The sequence below is a fragment of the Micrasema longulum genome, unplaced genomic scaffold (assembly GCF_059751315.1).
Source record: "Micrasema longulum isolate JH-2025_06_02 unplaced genomic scaffold, ASM5975131v1 h1tg002002l, whole genome shotgun sequence".
Classification (NCBI taxonomy): Eukaryota; Metazoa; Arthropoda; class Insecta; order Trichoptera; family Brachycentridae; genus Micrasema; species Micrasema longulum.
Window position 1 is genome coordinate 68,919 of NW_028279172.1, and position 22,889 is coordinate 91,807.

At 32.6% G+C, this 22,889-nt stretch overlaps 1 protein-coding gene across 1 annotated transcript in view; it reads right to left on the bottom strand.

Moving 5' to 3' along the window:
• Positions 1-22,889, bottom strand: part of LOC148273291 (receptor-type tyrosine-protein phosphatase epsilon-like) — a gene marked incomplete at both ends in the record, with an annotated part of 112,409 nt that overhangs the window by 57,266 nt on the left and 32,254 nt on the right. The window contains 2 exons of the mRNA XM_088238922.1: positions 229-395; positions 16,625-16,762. Of these exons, the coding sequence (XP_088095048.1) occupies positions 229-395; positions 16,625-16,762 (305 nt within the window). The remainder of the gene's footprint in view (positions 1-228; positions 396-16,624; positions 16,763-22,889) is intronic.

The following is a 22,889-nucleotide window of genomic DNA, read 5'->3' on the forward strand; positions in this document are numbered from 1 at the left end:
CCCTTCTGTAAAATGTTATTCATACCTATCGTAATAAGTTAACAGTATTATAGTTTTATAATAAATAAAGGTATAAAAGATATATACCCATGTGTAACATGATGTAAAATAAAACATTGTTTTAAGTTGCCGATTAAAAATATGTGATGATAATTACAAATTATTGCAGTAATTTTTTTTATGCAATATTAGATATTATTTAATTAATTTATTATTTATGTCACTTACTTGCAATGCACCACCATTGGTCCGCTGTCCGTGGTGCTCATGAGGCGATGTCCCACCACGGCCCTGACGCGTCTCCTGAACTCCAGTATGGCGTTGGAGAAAGGACACGTATGGGAGTGCCATTGGGTGTAGTGAAACTGGAGGATAAAGCGCTCCTCGATCACTTTCTGCAGAAGCAAAAAAAAAACATGTTACATTTCAACAAATCTTAAAAAATATACAACCAAAATGTTCGTCGTGTCACCGGGGTAAACGAGACGAGATAAACATATTATTTATTAGACGAGATGTTTTAATATGTAATATGATATTTTTAAAAAAGATTTTGATAATGCCCGTCGTTTTTGTGATTTACCCAAATATTTTAACAGGGTTGTGGTCCCGAGGTAAAGCTACAGACTCTCGGATCCAGTCAAGAAACAATTAAATAATGAAGTTAAAACAACCTTTAAACTCAAAATCTCACGTCGACTCTCGCAGCAATCAAACTCAAGACTTTAAGAATGGTGGACAAACGCATCAACCACTACACGACGGAGCGGACTTATCTCCACTTGATTTCCTCATTAAGAACTTTTACCTGAGAGCAGCCATCGAGTCTTAAACATTTGTCTAGGCTCCTGGTTCTATTTCACATATATTCACCATCCGTCTGGATACAGAGAAAAAATCCGCCTCGTGGTGTAATGGTTAGCGCATTTTTCTACCATGCAAGAGGTCTCGGGTTCGATTTCCAAAATAGTTGACATGACATATTTCTTGAAAAATGTAAAAGTCCCCGGATTGGCACATGAAGCAAATAGACTAATCATCTTACCTTCATACAATAAAAATGACCAAGAAACGCTGCGATTGATAAACCAATGCAGTATTAGGTGCGGAAAGGCAATGATGGTAGTAAGATAAATCAACAAGTAAAAATATATATGAAGAGAGTCAGGCCCAAAAATTGATAATTCTTTTTTTACTAATAATATTTCATTGATTCCAAACTTTCAAAATTTTCCTTCTTTTAAAAAACACGCACTATCCTGGATTCAAACTAAAGATATGAACTCTTTTATGATATATTTTGTTGCCCTTTAATAATGAGGAATATTTTTATGTTTTATTAAATTTCCTTTTTTAATTACAAAAAAAATATATATATAATCTTGTACAGAAGATTTTATTTCCTCTTTCTTATATTACACAAAAATATTAAAACTGTCTATTTATTATAGGAGCAAAAATTCATTAACATTTTCTTGTATACCCACGAACAAGCCATGCCTTCGTGGGATTTTTTGTTTACTATTTTTACTATTAACATGTATTTCATTGCTATGTAATTATCCTTTATTTTTTAATATTCTGTTTTACCTCTTATGTTTATTGTAAAAAAACAAACAAAAAAAAAGATGGCATATATAAATACAATTGTTTGAGTTTAATTAGGGATAAGATGTTACGTATCGACTTGAAGATATGGGAAAGTTTTTTAATTTTTTTATGTATATTCTGTATGGGTTCTGTCCATTAAAAATATTTTTCAATCATTATTCGCAAATATTTCATAGGGTGAACTGATTCAAATATTTTAGAGAATATTTTTAATTGAAGGTTTTGTTTTGTTTGTTTTTTTTTGTTGATGAAAATCGAGAAAAGCTTTTTATTTGAATATTTGTGTTTTGTTTTGTCTAAGGTTAGTTTTGCCTCCGTTTTTACTTGACTAATCTGGGCCGCAATTATGAACGTCTATCTTCATCGGTATATACTGAGACGGTATAAACCAATATCTATGAAAGTGTGTATATTTGTGTGTATGTTTGTATGAAAATTCAAAATGTCTTCGTCGGTAACCGGTAATTGAACATTGTTAGAAAAAAAAATGTTAACATATTCTATTTTTCATACGGAAAAAATAATTTTACTTTGTACATAAAATTTAAGAGAAATTTTATCTTCATCAATTTAAGATAAATTTTATCTTCCCTTAAAAATCGAGGCCCTGATCAGTGAATGAGCAAGCAATGCGCGTGCTTCGCCCCCGAAATTCTCCATAACAGTGTGCAAAAAAGGAAAATAATTGATATTAATAAAATAAAGGGGAAATAAAAAAAAGGAAATCTATATTTAAGCTGGCAAAAAAAAAAAATCTTAAAACATTATTTTTGGTACAAATATTCATTTCACCACCACACAGGACACCTCCATTTCAGTCAAAACGTCTTCGTTAAATTATGAAAAGCGTCATGAAAACTTTCTAAATAGGGACTGTCTGTCGCTGGTCGAAATTTGTCCAAGTTTCACTGGAAAGCAATTTTCCCTAGTGGGGTCAGGAAGCTTGGTACAAGTAAAGGAGTTAGTTCAGTGCCATCTATCATACCCTTATGGTCTTCCTACAGCCATAATAACATCTCACTTCATTGATCAGCACACAACGAAGTAAGCGGATGTGTAAAATATCATTAATAGGCTGACCACTGTTTTGAGCTGGAGAGGAATAGATGTTTAAAGAAATTAATACATTTTTTTTTATAAGCAAAAATAAAACGGTGTAATTTTGCGTCAAATATAAACAACAATGGCTTCCCAGAATAGGGAAATATCACGTTTTTTATTGATTACATTTTTAAAGTAATAAGGGTCTATGAAATGCTGTCCAGTAGAGTGAGCTGATGATGTATGAAGTTTTTTTTTTAGACATCAAAGGGGTCTAAAAAGTTGCATTTTGGATAACGTTGAACGTAAAAAATATTCCATACTAATTATAATTATTATAATAATTAAAATAGTATACTACTTTTGGCCCTCAATCGACGTTTAAAATTTAAAACTGTCTGAACATTTTGTTAATTATCAATATTGGTAAAATTATTTTTTTGTTAGTAAAGATATAATTTAATAACATTATAAATTCAAACACGTTTTAAAACTACCGAATCGCAAAAAGTATAAGTAAAACCACTCCGCCGAACTCATTCCGTTGAGCGCCTGGCCAATATTGACGAAAACAATGGCTCATTAAAACAATGCTACCCATTTATTACAAAACAAAGTGCAACTCACGCCCTTAGACGCTTATTTAATAAGGTTCATGAAATTTAATGAGACTGTTTTTCTTACTTAAATACGAAATGACAGCCGGTTTAGCGCAAAAAATTGACCTTTTCGAAAACTTCAAGCTCTGGTTGAGAGCCAAAAGTAGTATCAAATATTTAAAAAAATATTATTTGCATTCCGAGTAATCCAAGAGGCAACTTTTTAGACCTCTTTCATTTCAAAATTCGGATAAAAAAATTATCGGCTCACCCTACGGTCCAGTAAAAAAATAAATTTTTGTTACTTATTAGTAGCATAAAAAATATTTTCAAATTTGTAATTTTGAATTCCCGCAAAAACGGTCATTGCATTGGCCGCGCCCCTAATACGTCACGATTCATGAAAACGTTTCTCCACAATATCCATATTTTTAGAATTATTTTTTTTAAAAGAAATATTTGCTTTCTTATGATTTACCCAAACATTTAATTTTGAGGGCCATTTTCAACGAGTTGTAAATAACTCACTATTAGAAAATGGAATCAAGTTGGGGTATAGTGGGATTCGAACCACAGACCTTTGGTCCGTGAGTCCGAGACACTAGCCACAGGACCACAACCCGATCCCGAAATTGACATTAAAAATACAATTAACTATTCTTAATCCAGTTCATATATTTTTATAATTACATTTTTAATCATGATTTCCAAACACAATCATAAACTGCGCAAATGAACAAAATGAACAAAATACACGATACAAACACTCTCTCGTAAATCTTTCTCCGATACTGACGAAAAAGACAGCTGTACGTCGGACTGATTATGCCTAACAAAAATAAAAAAAAATCGAGGTTTTGTTGTCCTGTTTTCTGCACTTTAATCATCATCATTCCCTTTCCGCACCTAATGGTGCATAGGGCACTGCATTGGTACACCAATCGCAGTGTTTCTTAATAATTTTTGTTACATGATGGTAAGATGATCAGTCTAACTCTTCAGGTACCAATCCAGGGAGTATGAAATATTCTAGTGTAAAAACACATTTAAAAAAAAAAAAAAAACACTACAACAGGCCAGGAGGCCCAATTACAGTGGCGAGTTGCATCACAGAAAACCCAGGCTTGAAAAAAAATCACATTATTTTTTTCTTCTCACCGGGAATCGCACCCGGAACCTGCTGTATGTGAGTCAAGCGTCTAGACCACTACACTACGGTGACCGCCATTTCATGTCAATTATGTCGGGAATCAAACCCGAGACCTCTTGAATGGTAGGCAAACGCGCTGGCCACTCCCCCACGAGCCCGACAAAATCATCTCACCTCAATACTAAGCCAATATTGTTGTTTTCTTTAGATAAGTACCAGAATGATTTTTTTTGTGTCAATACCCTTTTCTAACTAACTAACTAACCATCACGCCATTTCCCCGGAGGGGTAGGCAGAGAGGATAGAACGCCACACCACTCTGTCAGGGCACACTTCCTTTGCTTCCTTCACATTCATACATCTTCTCATGCACGCACGTCGATTATTCCGACTTTTCACATGACCACTTTCAAGAATTTGTTGTACTTGATCATGCCATGTCTTTCTCGGCCTTCCTCGACTTCTACAACCAGACACATTCGCATCATAAATATTTTTAGCCGTTCTTTCATCATTCATTCGCTCCACATGACCGAACCATCGCAAAAGACCTTTCTTAATTTTGTCGATAATGCTTAACTCAGCCTTGCATTCTGCTCTAATTTCGACATTAGGGCACCTATCATACATTGTTTTTCCGCACATTCGCCTGAGGGATCGCATTTCAACAGCATTCAGTCTACTTTCGTCCCTTTTTTTCCAACTCCATGCTTCGCTTCCATACATTAGGGTTGGTACCAGAACTCCATTATGAACTGCTAATTTTTTTCCGTTTTTCAAAAATAGTTATATTTGTATACCATTCGTCCGAAGACAACAGATTAAACAGGGCGCTTTTAGGGGTTTTAAGATGGGTTTAGTTTCCATAATAACTATGGGGACACGATCAAAAAAATCATTGCCTTAGCCGGTACAACCCAGGGAGGATATACGTTTGTATGAAAAAAAGCGAGACTGTGTTTCTTTTCAAAGGACCCAGTATATATTATTTTTATTCTACCGCCAATATTCATTTGTATTATTTCATATTTTGAAATGGAACAAAAACATTAATAGAGCTAAACTCATTAAGCTCAGCAAGTTTATGTAGTCTCTGAATAGGCGAGTGGTGATGAACCGAAGTTTCGGTTTCAGCTTCAGGCAGTTTCAACCAATAAAACGAGTTTTGACCACGGTTTCAGTTTCGGTCAAAATTGTCCCAAACTTTGGCTGAGTCGAAACTTATATTCAACTGTACTCGAGTGAAGAATTAGCACAATTAGAGATATTGGGTTGTTGTCCATTCAAATAATTAGTTATTGTATTGCCATTGTTTAACTTAAAAAATAAAAACCAGATTGATTGTGGGATTGGTTGACTAAAGTTAGTAGTTTGAAGGAGAGTGGATTGCGGAAACTATAGAGCTATCAGCTTTTTTAACGCTGTTGGAAAGATATATGGCAGAATACTGATTGAGAGAGTAAGAAAAGTGACTTAAGATAGAGTGTGGGATATACACAGTGGATTTAGAATTGGATTTTCTGGCTAAATACCAAAAACTTTTCTGCGCATTTGTCGATCTACAAAAAGCATTTGATAGAGTTGACAAAGAGAAATTGTGGAAAGTTATTGGAGTATGGAGTGAATGGTAACCTGACAAGGGCTATTGCGTCACTGCACAAGGACACGGAGGTGAATGGGTCATTCACATCGTGGTTTAACATTTCTGAAAGAGTAAACAAGGATGTGTAATGTCGCCAAGGTTGTTCAACATATACATCGATAACTGCATGAAAGAACTGAAAGATTTAAGGATGGGAGCAAAAATGAAATGTTAACTGTCTTTTGTATGCTGACGATGCCGTGCTTCTTGCTAGCAGCAAAAGCAACAAAGAAGACCTGCAATTCTTGGGACAAAATTCCACAATGTGTGCAAGAAATGCGATTTTCTTATGAATGTTGATAAATTGAAAGTGATGGTTTTTGAAATGGATGAAAATATAGCTAAATGTGAGTAAAAGAACCAAAAAGCACTAAAATTAAACAAATTTATTCATTAAATTAATGCCTTTTCTTTCATTATGTATTTTGGTTCAAACCCGGAACCTTCCGTGTGTGAGTCAAGCGTCTTGACCACTACACCACGGAGGCCGCCAATATAGCTTCCGATGTTATCATTTTATAAAAATGATTTAATCCGGCCAATGATAAATGAGCAATCTATGTATTTGTCTAGACGTCCACGTCCTAGTCTCAAAAATATTCTTGTTCATTTTTAAACCAAATATTTCACTAAATTCATCGGTCTAATAAATACTGTCCTTTCTGTAAAGCTAGGGTTTCCTAGGACAGCGGTGCCCGTATTTTAACGGCCGTTGTGAACGGTGATGCAGTGGACAGCCGTCGTAAAGGTGACTAGAGTGTGGTTTTCTAGGAAAACGGTGTTATCAACACCATTTAACACCGTTTTCCTAGGAAACCACTCTCTAACCACCTTTACGACGGCTGTCCACTGCATCACCGTTTACTACGGCCGTTAAAATACGGGCACCGCTGTCCTAGGAAACCCTAGCTTAAGTATCGATGGTTACCCTATCATCGGGGTTTGGTTGCTAGCGCATTGTCAGTGGAGTGACGAAATGTCCCATAATGGAGATTGGAGAACAAAGGGTGACCCTAACACTTACAAGTGGTTTATCTGCCCTTGAGTGTAATTGCCAATAAAACCCTTTCATAATAATATTTCCCGAATGCTTCTGAACAGTGCAGTGCGATACGGAAATACCGAATTAATAAAATAATCGAATAATCGAATAAACGAATAATCGATTAACACAGTTACCATAAAAAACCGGCCAGTTTTCGTTCATTTAATTAATTTTTAGTTAATTCAGTTTTTTAAAAAAGTAATGAGGAAGTTCAGTGATTTAAAAAAAACTTTATTTTTGAATTATCAAACAAAGCCAATAAGAAAATGTTTTGATATATCGTATTATCAAAATCAGATTTCTCAAGTTTTGTGACGTGACGTCACAAGCTCTCGTCGGAGAGCTCTGCCGATTGGTGAGTTCTTCCCAAAAACCGGAAACCTATCACAATCATTGGTTGATTCAGAAGAACTTGCGACGCATTCAAAGTAGTACATTTTTTTAAAAATCATTTTATTTACTGTTTCATACATTTTCTGGAAACTTCGCGTTACAATTAAATGCTTTAATTTTTACCGAGCTAAATAAATAAAAATATATTTTCTTAATTTCGGAACTTACCCATTGAATAAAGGTAATATGTTATTGCCAGCCTCATGGTCAAATGGTCAGCGCATTTGCCTACCATACAAAAGACTTTGGATTCGATTTCCGACATGATTTACTTGAAATATTATTTTATTTTATGGCATCTTTTTAGATTGACTTGATTATTTTTCTTCGTGTAACAAAAACGATCAAGATACTCTGCGCTTCGTACACTGATAAAATGCCGTATGCACCATTTGGTGAACAAAAATAATGATGATGATATTACTCTTAACATGCGTTTACTGGTGTTTGAATAATCATATTTTGAAATTTCACCAATATCAATAAAGCTTTGCCTTTTACTACAACCGATGAATAAATTAAAGAAATACTTATGGATGTTCAAACATTTCATGATCTAACACTAATCAGCTTTTAGTTTTTCCTTCCTCCTTTTTTCCTTCCAATCCGCCCTTCTCTTTTCATAGTATAGAGTAAATTTATAATTGATTTTTGTTTCTATAAAAAAATGAAAATAAATATACACGTTCTATTTTATAGAAAAATTACAAGATTCAAACAAACAACAAACGAACCATCAGGCCGTTTCTCCGTAAGGGTAGGCAGAGACGATAGAACGCCACATCACTCTATCATTGCATATAGATCTCGCTTTCTCTACATTCATACATCTTCTCATGCACGCGCGCCGATTATTCTGACTTTTAACATGTCCATTGTCTAGTACTTGTTGGGTTTTGGTCACGCCATGTTTTTCTTGGTCTTCCTCTGTTTATGCATTCATCAACATTCGCATCGTAAATATTTTTAGCCGTTTTTTAGCTGTCGCTGTTGCTTTTAGCATTCGCTTTACATGTCCAAAGCCAACGCAGAGCTTCTTTCTTGATTTTGTCGATAATGCTTATCTCTCAAATTCACAAAAGTCAACGGACAGAAAGTTAGGAAAATGTAGATGTTTAAACATGGACAGAATGGTGAATGTTACACAGTGTGTAAAGTGGCCACTTAACTCTTGAGTGGCTGTGATGTCACACCAGTCTACAAAATATTTTTTATTTATTCAATTTTACAATACGCCCAAGGAGCATTCATAAAAAATATACAATTAAGTACAAAAATGGTAAGTAATAATTTTGAAAATAAACCACCCTTTTTTTGTGTACATGTAGAAACAAAAAGCATGCTGCAATGCAAAATAAAAGGTGAAACTTTGCAAAATGAATACTTTTTTAAATGATAAAATTGTATTTTTTGTTATCTTCAAAAGGACATTTTCACACCGGATTTGGAAAGTAAAATTTGCATAACTATGCTGGATTTAAAAAAAAAAAAATATTTATTTTTGCTACGCAAAGAATACACGTGACGCCAATACAGTAATAACTATGTACAAGAGAGAGCACGAAGGTATAACCCATGACCAGAAAGACGGAGACTCTGTTCTGTAGCCGGTGTTTGTTAGAAAAGAGATTCAGTCTATTATTGACAGTGTTAGGGGCTACACGCACGCACGTAATATGACCGGCGTATTTATGATTTTTAATTTATTTTGCTAAAACAAGGTTAAATTATACGTTTATATTTATAAACTATGGAAAACGAATTATTTATCAGCATGTTTCCATGTTTTTTTTTTATCAGATGTCAACTGTAGAATATTCCGTCTTTAGTTTGTTACGATGTAACATTTGTCTTTTATTTATTTATACTTTTACATTGTTTGTATTCTTTTTTTATACAGAATAATGTTCCTTCACTGGGGTGTCCCGTGCCGAGGGAAACATTTTACGAAATGTAAAACATGCACTAAATTAGCTATTTAACAAAGTTAACATAATAATAAGAATAAAAAAAACGTAATTAATCCAATTAATTTAATTATCATTAACATAATAAACAATATAAAGTAAAATAATGATAAAAAACTTAACCAATTTATATAGACCAATGGAACAAATTTCATAAACAGTACACACATTTTACCTCTTTGGCTTGATCCACTCATCAATCTATGTGCGACCTACCTCCACTATCCATTTCATAATAGCAATTTTATATTGTGAGAACTTACTCATTGTCCTTATGGATATTGGAAGTAGATTGTACACTTTAACCGAGTAGTAGGCCAATCCTCTTTGATCGACGCGACGGTTGTATTTTTTTTTCTTTTTTTTCTGCAGCATCAGGGTGAAGTATCTAGTAACTCTTGTATTTGTAACGTAACGAAAGGTAGAGAATAATGTTTACGTGAGTAAAGTAATAAAGTTGTTTTATACGTCTTTTAAGAGTTCGACCAGCCAAAGCCAGGTCATAAACCCTGTAAATGCCTCGACTTGAATTGAAATTACTCTAAGTTAATGAACGAATTCATGTTAAACGTTTCTAGATTTTAGATGGCCATTAGGAACGCCTATTTTGATATTACTCAAACAGTACGACCTTTCTTATTTACCGCTAATCTTTATAAGTATAATTCTTCTGTACGTGTACATGTCACTGAACTTTTTCTGAACGGACTATAGCTAGACCGATTTTGATGAAATTTTTTGTGTAGTTGAGTGGGTCCTTGGTTAGTTCGTCTGTTGGATCCGCTGGTAATCTTGTATAGAAATATAGATACAAAAGGTCATATAATTTTCTTCTAGTCTTCAATGTTCAAAAACGATATTGCAACTGGCATGCGCATCACTAGTTCTGAGAGTGTAAAGACGTGTAAACATTCACGATGGAAGAAAACTACTTGAGTTCCAGATTGTTGACTGCTGTCTGACAAAAGGAGAAATGAAAATAACGAAAAAGAACTCTTTTGGGGAAACAGCGATGGTTTTTTTCTGGCATTTTCTTGAATATTTTGGACTAAAAGGTTCAAAAACTTTCTCTGTATCAATATTATATCAGTAGTCCTCTTTTCTGTCTAGTGGCTAGCGTTTGTTAAGCATACTTGAACTTTCGGATTGAATGACGAACTTAGAGTGGAAAAAGTGGAAAGATTCACAGGAAGACGTTGAAGACATTGAATAAAAGCACGAATTTCAGTAAGTAACTACAGCTAAATTAATTAGGTTACAATATATATAAATAAAAAATAATTTAATGTATTTTAACAACACAGTACTTAATTTTATGAGTCAGTTGGAAGATTACAATAAAGAGTTCACGATTAAAAAAAATACAAATAAAACCTAAGGCAATAGTAATATTTATGTTTAAGATATTAAAACAGAAATAAATATACATTTCTAAAACACAAGGTTTTAAGGAACACAAAAAAATAAACTGAATTAAATAAATATAAAGGAAACTGACATTAATATTGTAGAAGTAACAACAAAATTAGAAGATCATTTTAAAGGTAAATTGCTGTTAATATAATAAATAAAGATTATAGAAAATGCATGAATATAAATAAAAAACAACTTCTATCTTTTACGTATAGTCAGAAGAAAGAGAAAAAATGAAATATTAAAAAAAAACAAGTTTTTTGCTCACATAAATGAATTAATAAAAGAAAATATTACAAAGAACATATCTTTTAATAAACCGTTCTTTCAAAACCCATAGCGTATATTTGTTATTAACAAGGAAAAATAACCTAATAGAGACAATATTATGTAGGTTTATCAATTGAAATAACTTGGTTAGCGGAGTTATGTTCGCTAGATATAGTATAATAAGAAAATATTACGCACTGATGATTAAAATTCCTGGAAATAAGTAAAAAAAAATAAAAATAAAAAAAAGTTCATTTAATTGACAGTAAACTTATTAAACTGCAAAATAATATTATGGAAACTCTTTTGTAAATATCTTATAAAATTTATTGTACAAAATAATTTATTAAAAATTACGTAAACAAGAAATTTAATATGACGTAAAATGTAAGTCTATAGTCATAAGTAATTACTAATTTATACCTAAGACCCTATAGGAAATTGTTTACGAAAAGTATTGAATTATACGGCAAAGTTTCTTAAAAATGTACGAAAAAAATATTGAAAAATATTTCAATAAAAATAAACTACTTTGAACGAAGTCAGTAATTCATGTGTATCAACCAATGACAAGAAAGTTGTGGAAGATTTCTTGTTTACTTACCGTCAACGGACCAATTGGCAGAACAGACTGAAGCGGAAGAGAACTTGAGACATCACACGCGGAATAGTTTTAGAAACACAAAACTTCAAAAAATCAAAGCGCTGGTAATACAATACATAAATTTTTTTAAAAAATGGTCTAGTTTAACAGTCTATTAACACAAAAAAAACCTATGAACTTCTTCTTTGCGGACATGGTTGAAATAAAATATTTTTTATGTTTTAAATTTGTTGCAATGGAGAGAAAAAATATTTTTATATGTGGAAGTCTAGCCATTTACATGGTCTATGACCTGTCATAAGCTGGGTTTAGTGGCCACTTTACACATGTGTAACATTTTTCCACGGTATTATCCAACCGTCAAAATATGAATCAATAGAAATACATGACATAAATAGATTTTGTTAAGGAAAATGACGCGCTTAAAAGTTGCTTGTCGGCCTCGTTGTGTAGTGGTAAGCACGTTTGCCTACCAAGCAATGGGTCTCGGGTTAAATTTCCGACATGGTTGACATGAAATATTTATTTAAAAGGGTGTTTTTACACTAGAATATTTCATAGTCCCTGGAGTGGTACCTGAAGCGTAAGACTGATCATCTTACCCTCAAGTAACAAAAATGATCATGATACGCTGCGATTGGTGTACCGATTTAGTGCCCTGTCTACCATCAGGTGCTGAGAATGATGACAATTCTTTAACCACTCTCATACACACGTTTGTCTAATAAAATTGAGCGGGAATTTCATACTCATTATAAAACGAAATAACACAGACTAAAATGGATGCAAAGTCGTTGGAACAATAGGCTTCTTTCCCCCCTCCGCTCCGGCAACTACACGTGGACCGGACCATCTTCTAGGAATTTAGCAAAAACATATGTTTGCACATGTGCGAAACTGCGACAGTGACTAGTGACTACCGAACATCTACGAAAGCTACCCTTCGGATATTTTTATCTGTTATGCTATCCATAGTGTTGAAGTGCTTTATCTGTTTAGTTTTTTTATTGTTTACTTTTTAGCACGAACACTTTACAAATTTACTATTATGCTCAATGTTTGTTTTTGTAAATTTATTGACAATTTTAAGTTGCCAGAATTTCACTCGTCCATGCACTTTCTAGCTGCAAGACGATTAGTAATCTAGCTTCAATAGGTAAATGTTATCAACTATCAAATATCCAAATTTAGTAAATGAGGTCTAGAATTCCATCCGTCCATGCGCTCAGTAGCTGCAAGACTTGTTGTTATCTAACTTCTATTTTTATAAATTTGTTTTATATTTCATTTTTTAAAATATCACTAAAACTCTAAACTCCATTGTCAAAAAAAAAAAAGAAATGTAAATAGGGGCTAGATTTCTTATTGTCCATGCGCTCTGTAGCTGCAAGACGGTCTAGGATAATTATTTATTGTACTGCGCCCTTGAGGTGATTTTCACAAAAACGGCGCTTTATAAATTATACAAATATAAATAATATAAATAAATCGATGATAAATAATTGCTTTTCACGTAATCGAGAATTCTCATTACTCATCTCCAGTAAAGAATTTCCTCAAAAAGGCCACTGCAATCCCACCAGATCCTCACACAATAGTTGGAGCAGTTAAAAAGAACATATATATGGTAGTCAATTTAAGTCTTGTACATAATAAAGGCAAAAAAGAATTTAAAAAAACTCCTATCTTAAAAGCAACGCCTTAAAAGGCTTTTGAATTTCTTGCTACACCGGTTAATTAAGAATATTTTCAATTTGTCAATTTTTTTATAGACTAGTACTGGATTTTATCTCATAGAAATATGTAAAAATATAAACGTATAATACCAATTATTGAAATGATTTATGCATTACGAAAAGGTAGGTGAATTTTTAAAATCTGGTCCTTTGAAGGCTCCTGGGAAATCCAAGGTGCGCAGGATATTTATTGCCACTACGTCAAACGAGACTAGAGGAACTCCTTTTCTGTAAATAGAAACACTTACATCCTTACACTCTCGCAATCATCCCTTTGTTCTCCCTTAAATAACAGGAACACAGAGGATACAGGGAAGAATGAATGGGAATCTTGAGCCTATATTTACATGTAAGTTCAGAGTTTCATCACAAATATTGTTTAAAGGATCTCTACCGAGCAAAGATCTTAAGCAAAGTTAATTTCTTTACAGAGATGGAGAACTTCAGAAATTTCTAAATTCATTACGTAAATCATTTGAATTAATCCGTAGCACGTGATAACAAAATACATTATTTTAATTAAATTTCAAATTTAAATGCTTCAATTTCATTTATTTATCAGTAGAATAACTTTGTATTATATTTCAAATATGGCGCTTTATAAGTTATCTATAAAAATAATAATCCTTAAAATTTATTCATAAATTAGCCACTGATGTTGACACAATACGAGAATATCAGAAAAATATCATGTACAACCTTCTAAAACGAGACAAGGACAGTCGAGACTAATAAACCATGGACTGAAATTATACAATAAACTACCAGACAAAACTAAGCAAAAGACCCAGACAACCTTTACAAAAGATGTTTAAAATATTATCATTAACAGTAGAATTTAAATTTTAAATAAAAAATATTTTGTTAAATGTATGTAACCCGTAAGAGTTTATCAATTAAAATAAAAATTATATGGAAATAGTTTAGAAACAGAAAAAAAAAAAACTTTTTTGACTTACCTTGAACAATAAAAAGTTTTTTTTTTTTATATCTACTGTAAACCAACATATACAGACACAATTATTCATTTTATTCAAATATACCGTAGAACAGAAAACCGCACGTCAATTGTTCCAACAGTTATTCGGTCCATCGAGGACACACATACAAACATTGCCTTATATATATATAGATTGTACACAAATATGTCACAAATTGATATTTTTATTTCTATTAACCTTTCGCAAAACCCTTCAATGTTATCCACGCACCCCGAATTTTCAATATGCCACAGACCCTCTCAGCCGTCACAAGGACCCCCGAATGACATTAAATTCATGTAAATGAAATTCACGCATACGAAATATACAACATTTAAGTTATTAATTAAGACCCAAGATACAAACTTGTGGACCCCTCAAGCTAGGTGATTTATGTACTTACAGTCTTACACCTAACCTTATATTTTTCAAAAAAAATAAATTCAAACTGACACGCATCTAGCTTGATGAGTTTTTCAGAAATTATTGAATAAATTGTTAGAATTATTTTGTGCCGGCGATGAGTCAAAACCCTAATACTAATTTCTATGGGCGAATATCGTTTCCAAATATTCCTTTTAAGTTTCATTGAATTTTTTAAACTTTTTATTAATCGATCTATTTCATAAATGGTACATATTTTTTAATTCTATACCAATCTACTTTTACACATCTAGTAAATGTTATAACTGTAACTCTCCAAAAAAAGAAACTTACTCTTGTGACTGGAGAGTGAATTATACTGTTATAGGTATTTATTAATTAGAATTTATATAATTTAGAATATACGAGTATAAAAAGAAAAACATAAAATAATATTACATTCATACTAGTAAAAATTTAATGCAGTTGTGCAAAAAAATTATTAAAACTTACTTTGAATTTTCTTCAGCACTTATTTCATTTTCATATGTTTTGTTTATTTCCTTTGCTTTTCCTTATGCTTTTAGATCATATTTTTTTTGAGCAATTATTTATTATTTTGTTGTCTCCAATTTTTTCGATTTTGTTTTTTATTTCTTAATTTATAAAATTGTTTGCGGTTATTATTATCGCAAATTTTGGTTAAGTTGTTGTTGTTTTGTAGTGGCGTATGATTTTCTGTTGTTATTTAAAAATCTTTCAAGTTTTTTAATGTAGTCTTTATTATTTTTTATTATCTTTTCTTGTAAAGTTATTATTCGATTTTATAATTGTGATATTTCGATATTCATTTGTTCTTCCAAAGCTTCCAGTTTTTTGTTCAAGAACGAGTTTTATTTTAAAATCTTTAACATAGTAATTTTGCTTATTTCATTTTTGAAATTATTTAATTTATTTCAATGTTAATGTCACACGTTGCGTCGCTCGTCCGAACGTACGCTTTATAATAATATGTAGGTAAGTTTTAGTATTGTTGTGACTATGACACTTTACGGTTTGTAATCACTCACGTTTGCTCGCTTCTACTAACAGAAATGAAGTGAATTACAGTGATAATTTAATTTATTTGAAGGGATTTTATTACATTTAGAGTAGTGACCATAGAATTAAAAATAGTCCAGAAGGAGCGTAGAATCATATTTGAATACATCGGACCGTGTCCAATAATTCACACTTTCACCGCGCGCATTCATGATGCCGCCGCGTAACGTTGCACTATGGGAAAAAATATTCTGTTTATATATCCTGTTTCTTTAAGATCCTAGCAGTATTTTGACACTTTTAAAGGACACAAGACGGCATAGTTGAATTCAAATCAGGAGTTGCGCACTGAGCGACGTCTACAAAAAAACTAATGGGTCAAAACGTAAACCTACTCATTTATGCGTAGTTGAGTCGCCTTCTGTTTGATGTGCGTATGCGGCTTCTGGACGATTCTTAATTTTATTGTAATGACTTATTTTATTTGGGATTATGAAAGGATTTTCCCAGTAAAATGTCAATAACAGGCGCACGGAGCATAACACAAACGCATTTTCGCGAGCATTTACCTAACTCGCTGAATTTATTTCCGATGGGATTTAAAAAAAATAAATTTAAGGTTTCGTTTACAGTATTAACCTAAATATCTGTATTGAATGAACTGTTCAATAATCAGAAATATTTCTTCTGTTGGAATGATGCGAAGTGATGGTTCTATATTGATATCCGACCCTTCATAAAATACAGCCCACTTATTCTATTTACTCACGTCTCCATCCTTTTTGTAGAGCCGAAAGGTTCTGATGTGGAAGTTGGCCAGCTCCTCTTCCTGTGCTACTCCAATGTGGATTCCACCGTAATTCTCATCCTTGTCTTTAGAGGGGGGCCAGTATTGGACGCACATCACCTAGAAATTATTCAAATTTATCAAAAGTTCAAACGAGTTGAACGAAAGTTGGTGGTAAAACTATAAGCAATATTGAAATTAATTCAGTATTCTAGAATTCAATTTGTTATTGTAAATTTGAATGAGTCAAACAATAAATATATATTTTTTTTTTTTTATGAAATTTACGAAATTGGAGATTAAATAAATTCAGTGGTATTATAAATCATGAATAGCTTATCATCATAGTAGCTTATTCAGCCACTCAACAGAGCCTTAAATGCCGGCATGCACATGAATGGCTATGCCGAAAGAATTAAGATAATTCAACGTTCAACATCTTGGCTGGTTGTAAGCTAACCCTTTGCAAATGGCCGAACCAAAAGCCGCCGGGTTTGGTTATTTTTTTTTACTTAATTACTAATACATTGATTAAATTAAGGATAAAGTTGGGTAAAAACACATTTTTAAAAAGTATATAAAAATCATAATCCAGCCTATCCTAACTTAACCTAACTTCACGTAACAAAATAAAATTAAACAATTATTACTGTCGTATTAAAATTGAAAAGGGTAAGCGACGTTCAACCCTTTCTTTAAACGCTAGCCATTTAGTTGAATACCGGCATTTAATAAACGGCCTAGCCCTTTTGTTGAGTGGCTGATTAAACTTTTAAAAATAGACATAACACTATCCCCCTAATACAAAAACAATATTTGCAATTTAAAAAAGAAAATACAATCACTGAAACACAACAAAACGTCTTGTTAAAATTATGAACATTTTAACAACTTCTTAGTCAATTAATATTATCACTAAATATATGTTATTTTTTTTAAATTTTAGATCATAGGTTTAATTTCAAAATATAATTTTTATGTTTTTTTTCTTTCTTATAATAATTTTAAGTAGCAGGAAACAGTCGGCTATCGCAGGCGGTTACATGATAACAATTTCTGCCCATTGGCCTCATGTAATCAGCCCTCTGAACTTCGTTTCGTCGGCCTAACAGTGCTTAGTTGAATGGCCATTTGTGCCTCGGTTAATGAGAATCTCGGGCATCAAGTAATATCGCCTTTTTGGGCTTCACAATTTCATTTTCACTGTCTGGAGCAAGCTAAATGTAATCAAGGCAAATTTGATACTCAAAATGTTGCTAAAATCGCACAAAATTTATTTGCATATTTAATAAGTTACATGCTAGTAAATTGGGCCTCTTTCAATCGACCCTACGGGCCTTAGAGAATCTGTCCTCTTAGCCTTAATTAATCGGCCATTTGGGCCTCAGGTAAACGGTTCTACGGGCCTTGGTTAATTAGAATCTCGGGTGCGCTATATTTAAACCAAAAATAAATTCAAATAAATATTTCTGAATCACTTTCTAAAGCGGCCTCAGGAACCTAATAATGTTAATTCAATTACGGATTCACAACTGATTGAAAATGAAAATATTACATTACGTTACACGGGAATTAAAAAAATATTCTCGCTATTTATTTTTTAATTTCGTCAGAAAATAATAATTATTATCTTGCTAGAGAGAATATATTCACTATAATCGTTCCGACATTAAATAGTGAACACCTGCGTGAGCAGACTTAAAAGGGTAGCAAGAAAGTTTTGACGACTTTTGAACTTTTCGACTTGTTAGTTTACATAACCATATTTTAGCTTAACGGTAACAAAATACGAAAAAAGTAATTACCTCAAATCAACAGATAAAGATAATGAAGGAAGATACTGGATGAAATAAAAATAAAAACGAACCTTTTGTATTATTTGACTACTCAATTGGTAACACTGCATTGGATTCAGTTACTGAGATGCGGGATTTGGGTGTGATTTTTGATCAGAAATTGTCTTATATCAGTCACTTTAATGATATTAGTAGTAGATCTTTGAAGACGCTTGGGTTTATTTTGCGCATCACTAAGGACTTTAAAAATATAAACACTTTAAAAATTTTATACACCTCCTTGGTGAGAAGCATCTTGGAGTATAATTCTACAATATGGAGCCCTTATTATGTCTCTCACCAAATTACCATAGAAAGAGTTTAGAATAAGTTTTTGAGATATGTTAATTTTAAATTAGGAATACGTAATGAATTGATTAAATTAAGGGACTGGAGAACTACTCGTATTAATGATTTATTAGTTCTATTTAAAATCCTTAAATCAGTATTGGACAGCCCTGAAATTTTGGCCCTCATTGGTTTTAAAGTACCAGTTAGAGTGACAAGGCTAGTTCAACTTAATCACTACAACAATCATATCTCAATATATTCTAGCAATTCAGTACTGAATCGTCTACATGCGCTGGGTAATAACAATTCGCATTTAGGTGACATATTTTTATTGAAATTTCCAGCTTTTAAACAATTACTTGTAAAACATTTTAGTGTGGAATCAATATTTTAATTATGTTCTTTCTAAGTAAGCATTGAAAAAGTTGTTACTGTATATACTCCACTGTAAATACTTATGTATGTATGTAATGTAAAAGGTACTTGTACCGTTAATTCTTGAAAAAAAAAAAAAAAAAAAAATTATTTGCGTAAAACAGCAACACCATTTGGGCTTTGATTATAGAATAATAATATAATAGATATCACATGTACTTGTTAATTTGTTAAACATCAATATGATAAAATAATATTTGTGAATGTCAAAGATTGAATAATATTTAATCTAGAGGGCCCCGTTATATTAAAGTGTGGGACACTTCAGATAAACGTCATAAACCCAATAAGCGACTTTTCGTACTTATCAGGACCGTATTAAGAAATTTATAACGCAAAGTACTCCACGATACGTCATCTAAAGGTTCATACCGCGTCATTAACTTAAAATACTCAAATTTCAGTGGATTAGAATAGTTTGGACAAGAAAAAAAAAATTGCAACAGGGAGAGAAAACATATTTGAGAGAGAAATACGGAAATTCAGGCATAAACAGGGCGTATGACCTGTCATTGGCTGGTTTAAGTGACAGCTTTACACACTCTAACATTCACTATTCTGCCCTAGTTGGTGAATCGTCAAAAACGGTTTTATCTCTTTTACATTGGTACCTACTCATATAAAAACACAGTACTAAAGTATTTTTATAAAATAAGTTTAAAGAATGAATTGAAAAAGAAAAAACAAACAATAAAGAAAAAAACCAAATTTTGGTTTTAAAAAGAAACAAACGTATTTTAAATTAGACAAATTATGTGCTATTTTTCTTCAATCCTTTGTTAAAGTATGCTTTCAATAATCCTAAATTTTTATATATACCTACCATCCAAAATTTATTTTAGTGTCCCTTTTCGCGTGACAAGAAATAAGTATTTGTTCCATCTGCCAGTCTGTAGCACTAACTATGCATAACACTCTTTCCTCTATCATTCTTGCTCTAACTATAATGCTTTTTTTTATCTATTGATATATTTAACGCGCCCCTTAATTTATTTAAAAATAAATTTAGGCTGATTCTTTTTGGCTGCGATACGATCCCACTTGCTATTTAATGATGCTCACACTAACACACGCCTGAACACTTACTCCCACACAAATACACACAAACACACCTCTACACTTACTCTCATACAAATACACATAGACACACCCTTTTGTTGTACCTCAATTTAAAATGTATGCTTTTTATTTAAAGACTTCGCTGGTCCGTCTTTAAACTGTATCTTTTTTATGTTATTATATCATTGAAAACTGTTTATTTCTGTAAGATAAATAAATAAATATATATTTTAGCTATCTCTTTTTTATAAAATGCTGATTTAAAAAAAAAATGGACATGTATCGGCGGGCGTAAATGAGAAGATGTATGAATGTAAGGGAAGCGAGATATGTATGCAAAGACTGAGTGATATGGCGTTCTATACTCTCTGCCCACCCTTACGGGGAAATGGCGTGATGGTTTGTTGCTGTTGTTATTTCAGAATTCAAATTCAGAATTAGGCGGCCTCGGTGGTGTAGTGGTCAAGACGCTCGACTCACGCACGGAAGGTTCCGGGTTCGATTCCCGGTGAGAACACAAAAATTAAAAATGTGATTTTTCTCAAGCCTGGTTGTTCTGTAATGTAATTCACCACTGTAATTGGGCCTCCTGGCCTGTTGTAGTGCAAAAAAAAAATGAAATGAAGTAATGAAATGAAGAAGAATCTTTTGGTTGTAAATATTTAAATTAATCACTAGGAAATCCTAGTGTGTGTTTTTATAAAAAAATAATACTGACGAATGGCCGATATGGTCAAAGATATAACAATGTAATTTTTGCTTTTAGGGCCATATTTACATATTTTTAAATGATGTCATTAATTGTACCGATTAAAATATGTTGAGTAACATTTCTGCATATTAAATTAAAAATGTCAATTTTAGACTTGTGCCATTATTATCGCGCAATTGCGACATACGGGTACTGATAATAAAGTGTATATATTTAATTTATTCGCTTTCAATGCGGCCCTGGTAATATATTTTCACTGTCGATTGCCATTTGGACGTATTCGCGATAAGGGAAAAGGTCGATAAAAGTCAACAACGCCAACGCTTAGTTGGATTATACCATATCCCGATACGGGTTTGGGTAGAAACCCAGCCAACTAATTTTGTCACTGGTGTATCGGATTGGAAATTTCAGTATTTTGTTTTGTCTGGTAAAAACTTAAATAAATTTCAAAAAGTGTGTAGAAAAAAGAAAAATCTGCATGTTTAGACAATCATAAATAACATATTTATTTTTTTATGAAAAAAAAATATTTGCGTTCTTATAATTTACCCAAATATTTCAGTTTTGGTGGCCATTTTCAGCGAGTTGTATATAACTCAGTATGAGAAAATGGAAATCAAGTTGTAGTAGAACGGGGTTCAAACCTCGGACCTCTGATCCGTGAGTCCGCAACACTAACCACGGGACCACAACCCGATTCAAATTTTAACATAAATTAAACAACGTTGACTGAAATTGAGAAGGGAATATGGAAGTCTCACACATAGGCGAAATGGTGAATATTACACACTGTGTAAAGTGGCCACTTAAACTAGCCAATGACAGATCTAAAGTCCTGTAAATGCCTAGGATTTCAAACACCCACACACACAAATGTTTTAAACTCTTTTGCAAAAAAGTAATCTTGCTAACTCTTTCGCTTGTCGGCCTCGTGGTGTAGTGATCAGTGCATTTGCCTGCTATGTAAGAGGTCTCGGGTTCGGATCTCGACATGGTTGACATGAAACATTTATAAAAAAATGATTTTTTCACTAAAATATTTCAAAGTTCCTGGAGTGGCACCTGAAACGAAATACTAAGCTCCTTACAACAATGTTTGAGTATGTCCAAATGCTTGCAGACTGGCTGGATTTCCTCCCTAGGGAGTTATTCATACTTAAACTTATTGCAACCGAGAGGGAAAACATTTTTGAGAAGGGAATATGGGAGTCTAGGCATTTACAGGGCTTATGACCTGTCATTGGCTGGTTTAAGTGGCCACTTTACACACCGTGTAACATTCACCATTCTGCCCATGTTTGAACACCCACATTCCCTCAACTCCCCCATCTGTTAACTTTTGTGAAGTAAAGGAGCTGAAACCTTTTTTATGCGGGTGAGATTCATCCGGCTGAACCAAATCACCCACTAGGCAACGCCTGAAAACAATTTTCCAATTTTTATACTTCTTCTTTTACCAGGTAGTCATTCAACAATGTTTAAGTATTCAATTTATTTTTACATTATTTGTCCAAGAGAAAACCAATAGTCTTTAGGAGTTAAACCTTTGAAAAATTGAAAAGGAGTGTTTTTTTTCAAATATAATGCATAAATAATAACTTCATTTTATTTAGTTATCCCTCCATGAAGCTAAAAGATCGTTTAGCTTATTTATTTCCATATGAATAAAACCCTTGTAAAGAGAAAACCAATAGTTTTTAAGAGTTAAACCTTTGTAGAATTATAAAAGGGTGTTTTTCAAAATCATAATAAATACCGCCAAACTTTTTTTTTTTAGTTTTCTCTCCATGGAACTGAGCCATCGAAATACAAAAATTGAATGAAATTTAATAGTAATTTTGATTGTATTATGACCAACTATTGTGATTTTATTAGCGCTTTGAATTTCTAAATTGATTTGCCTACACATAAT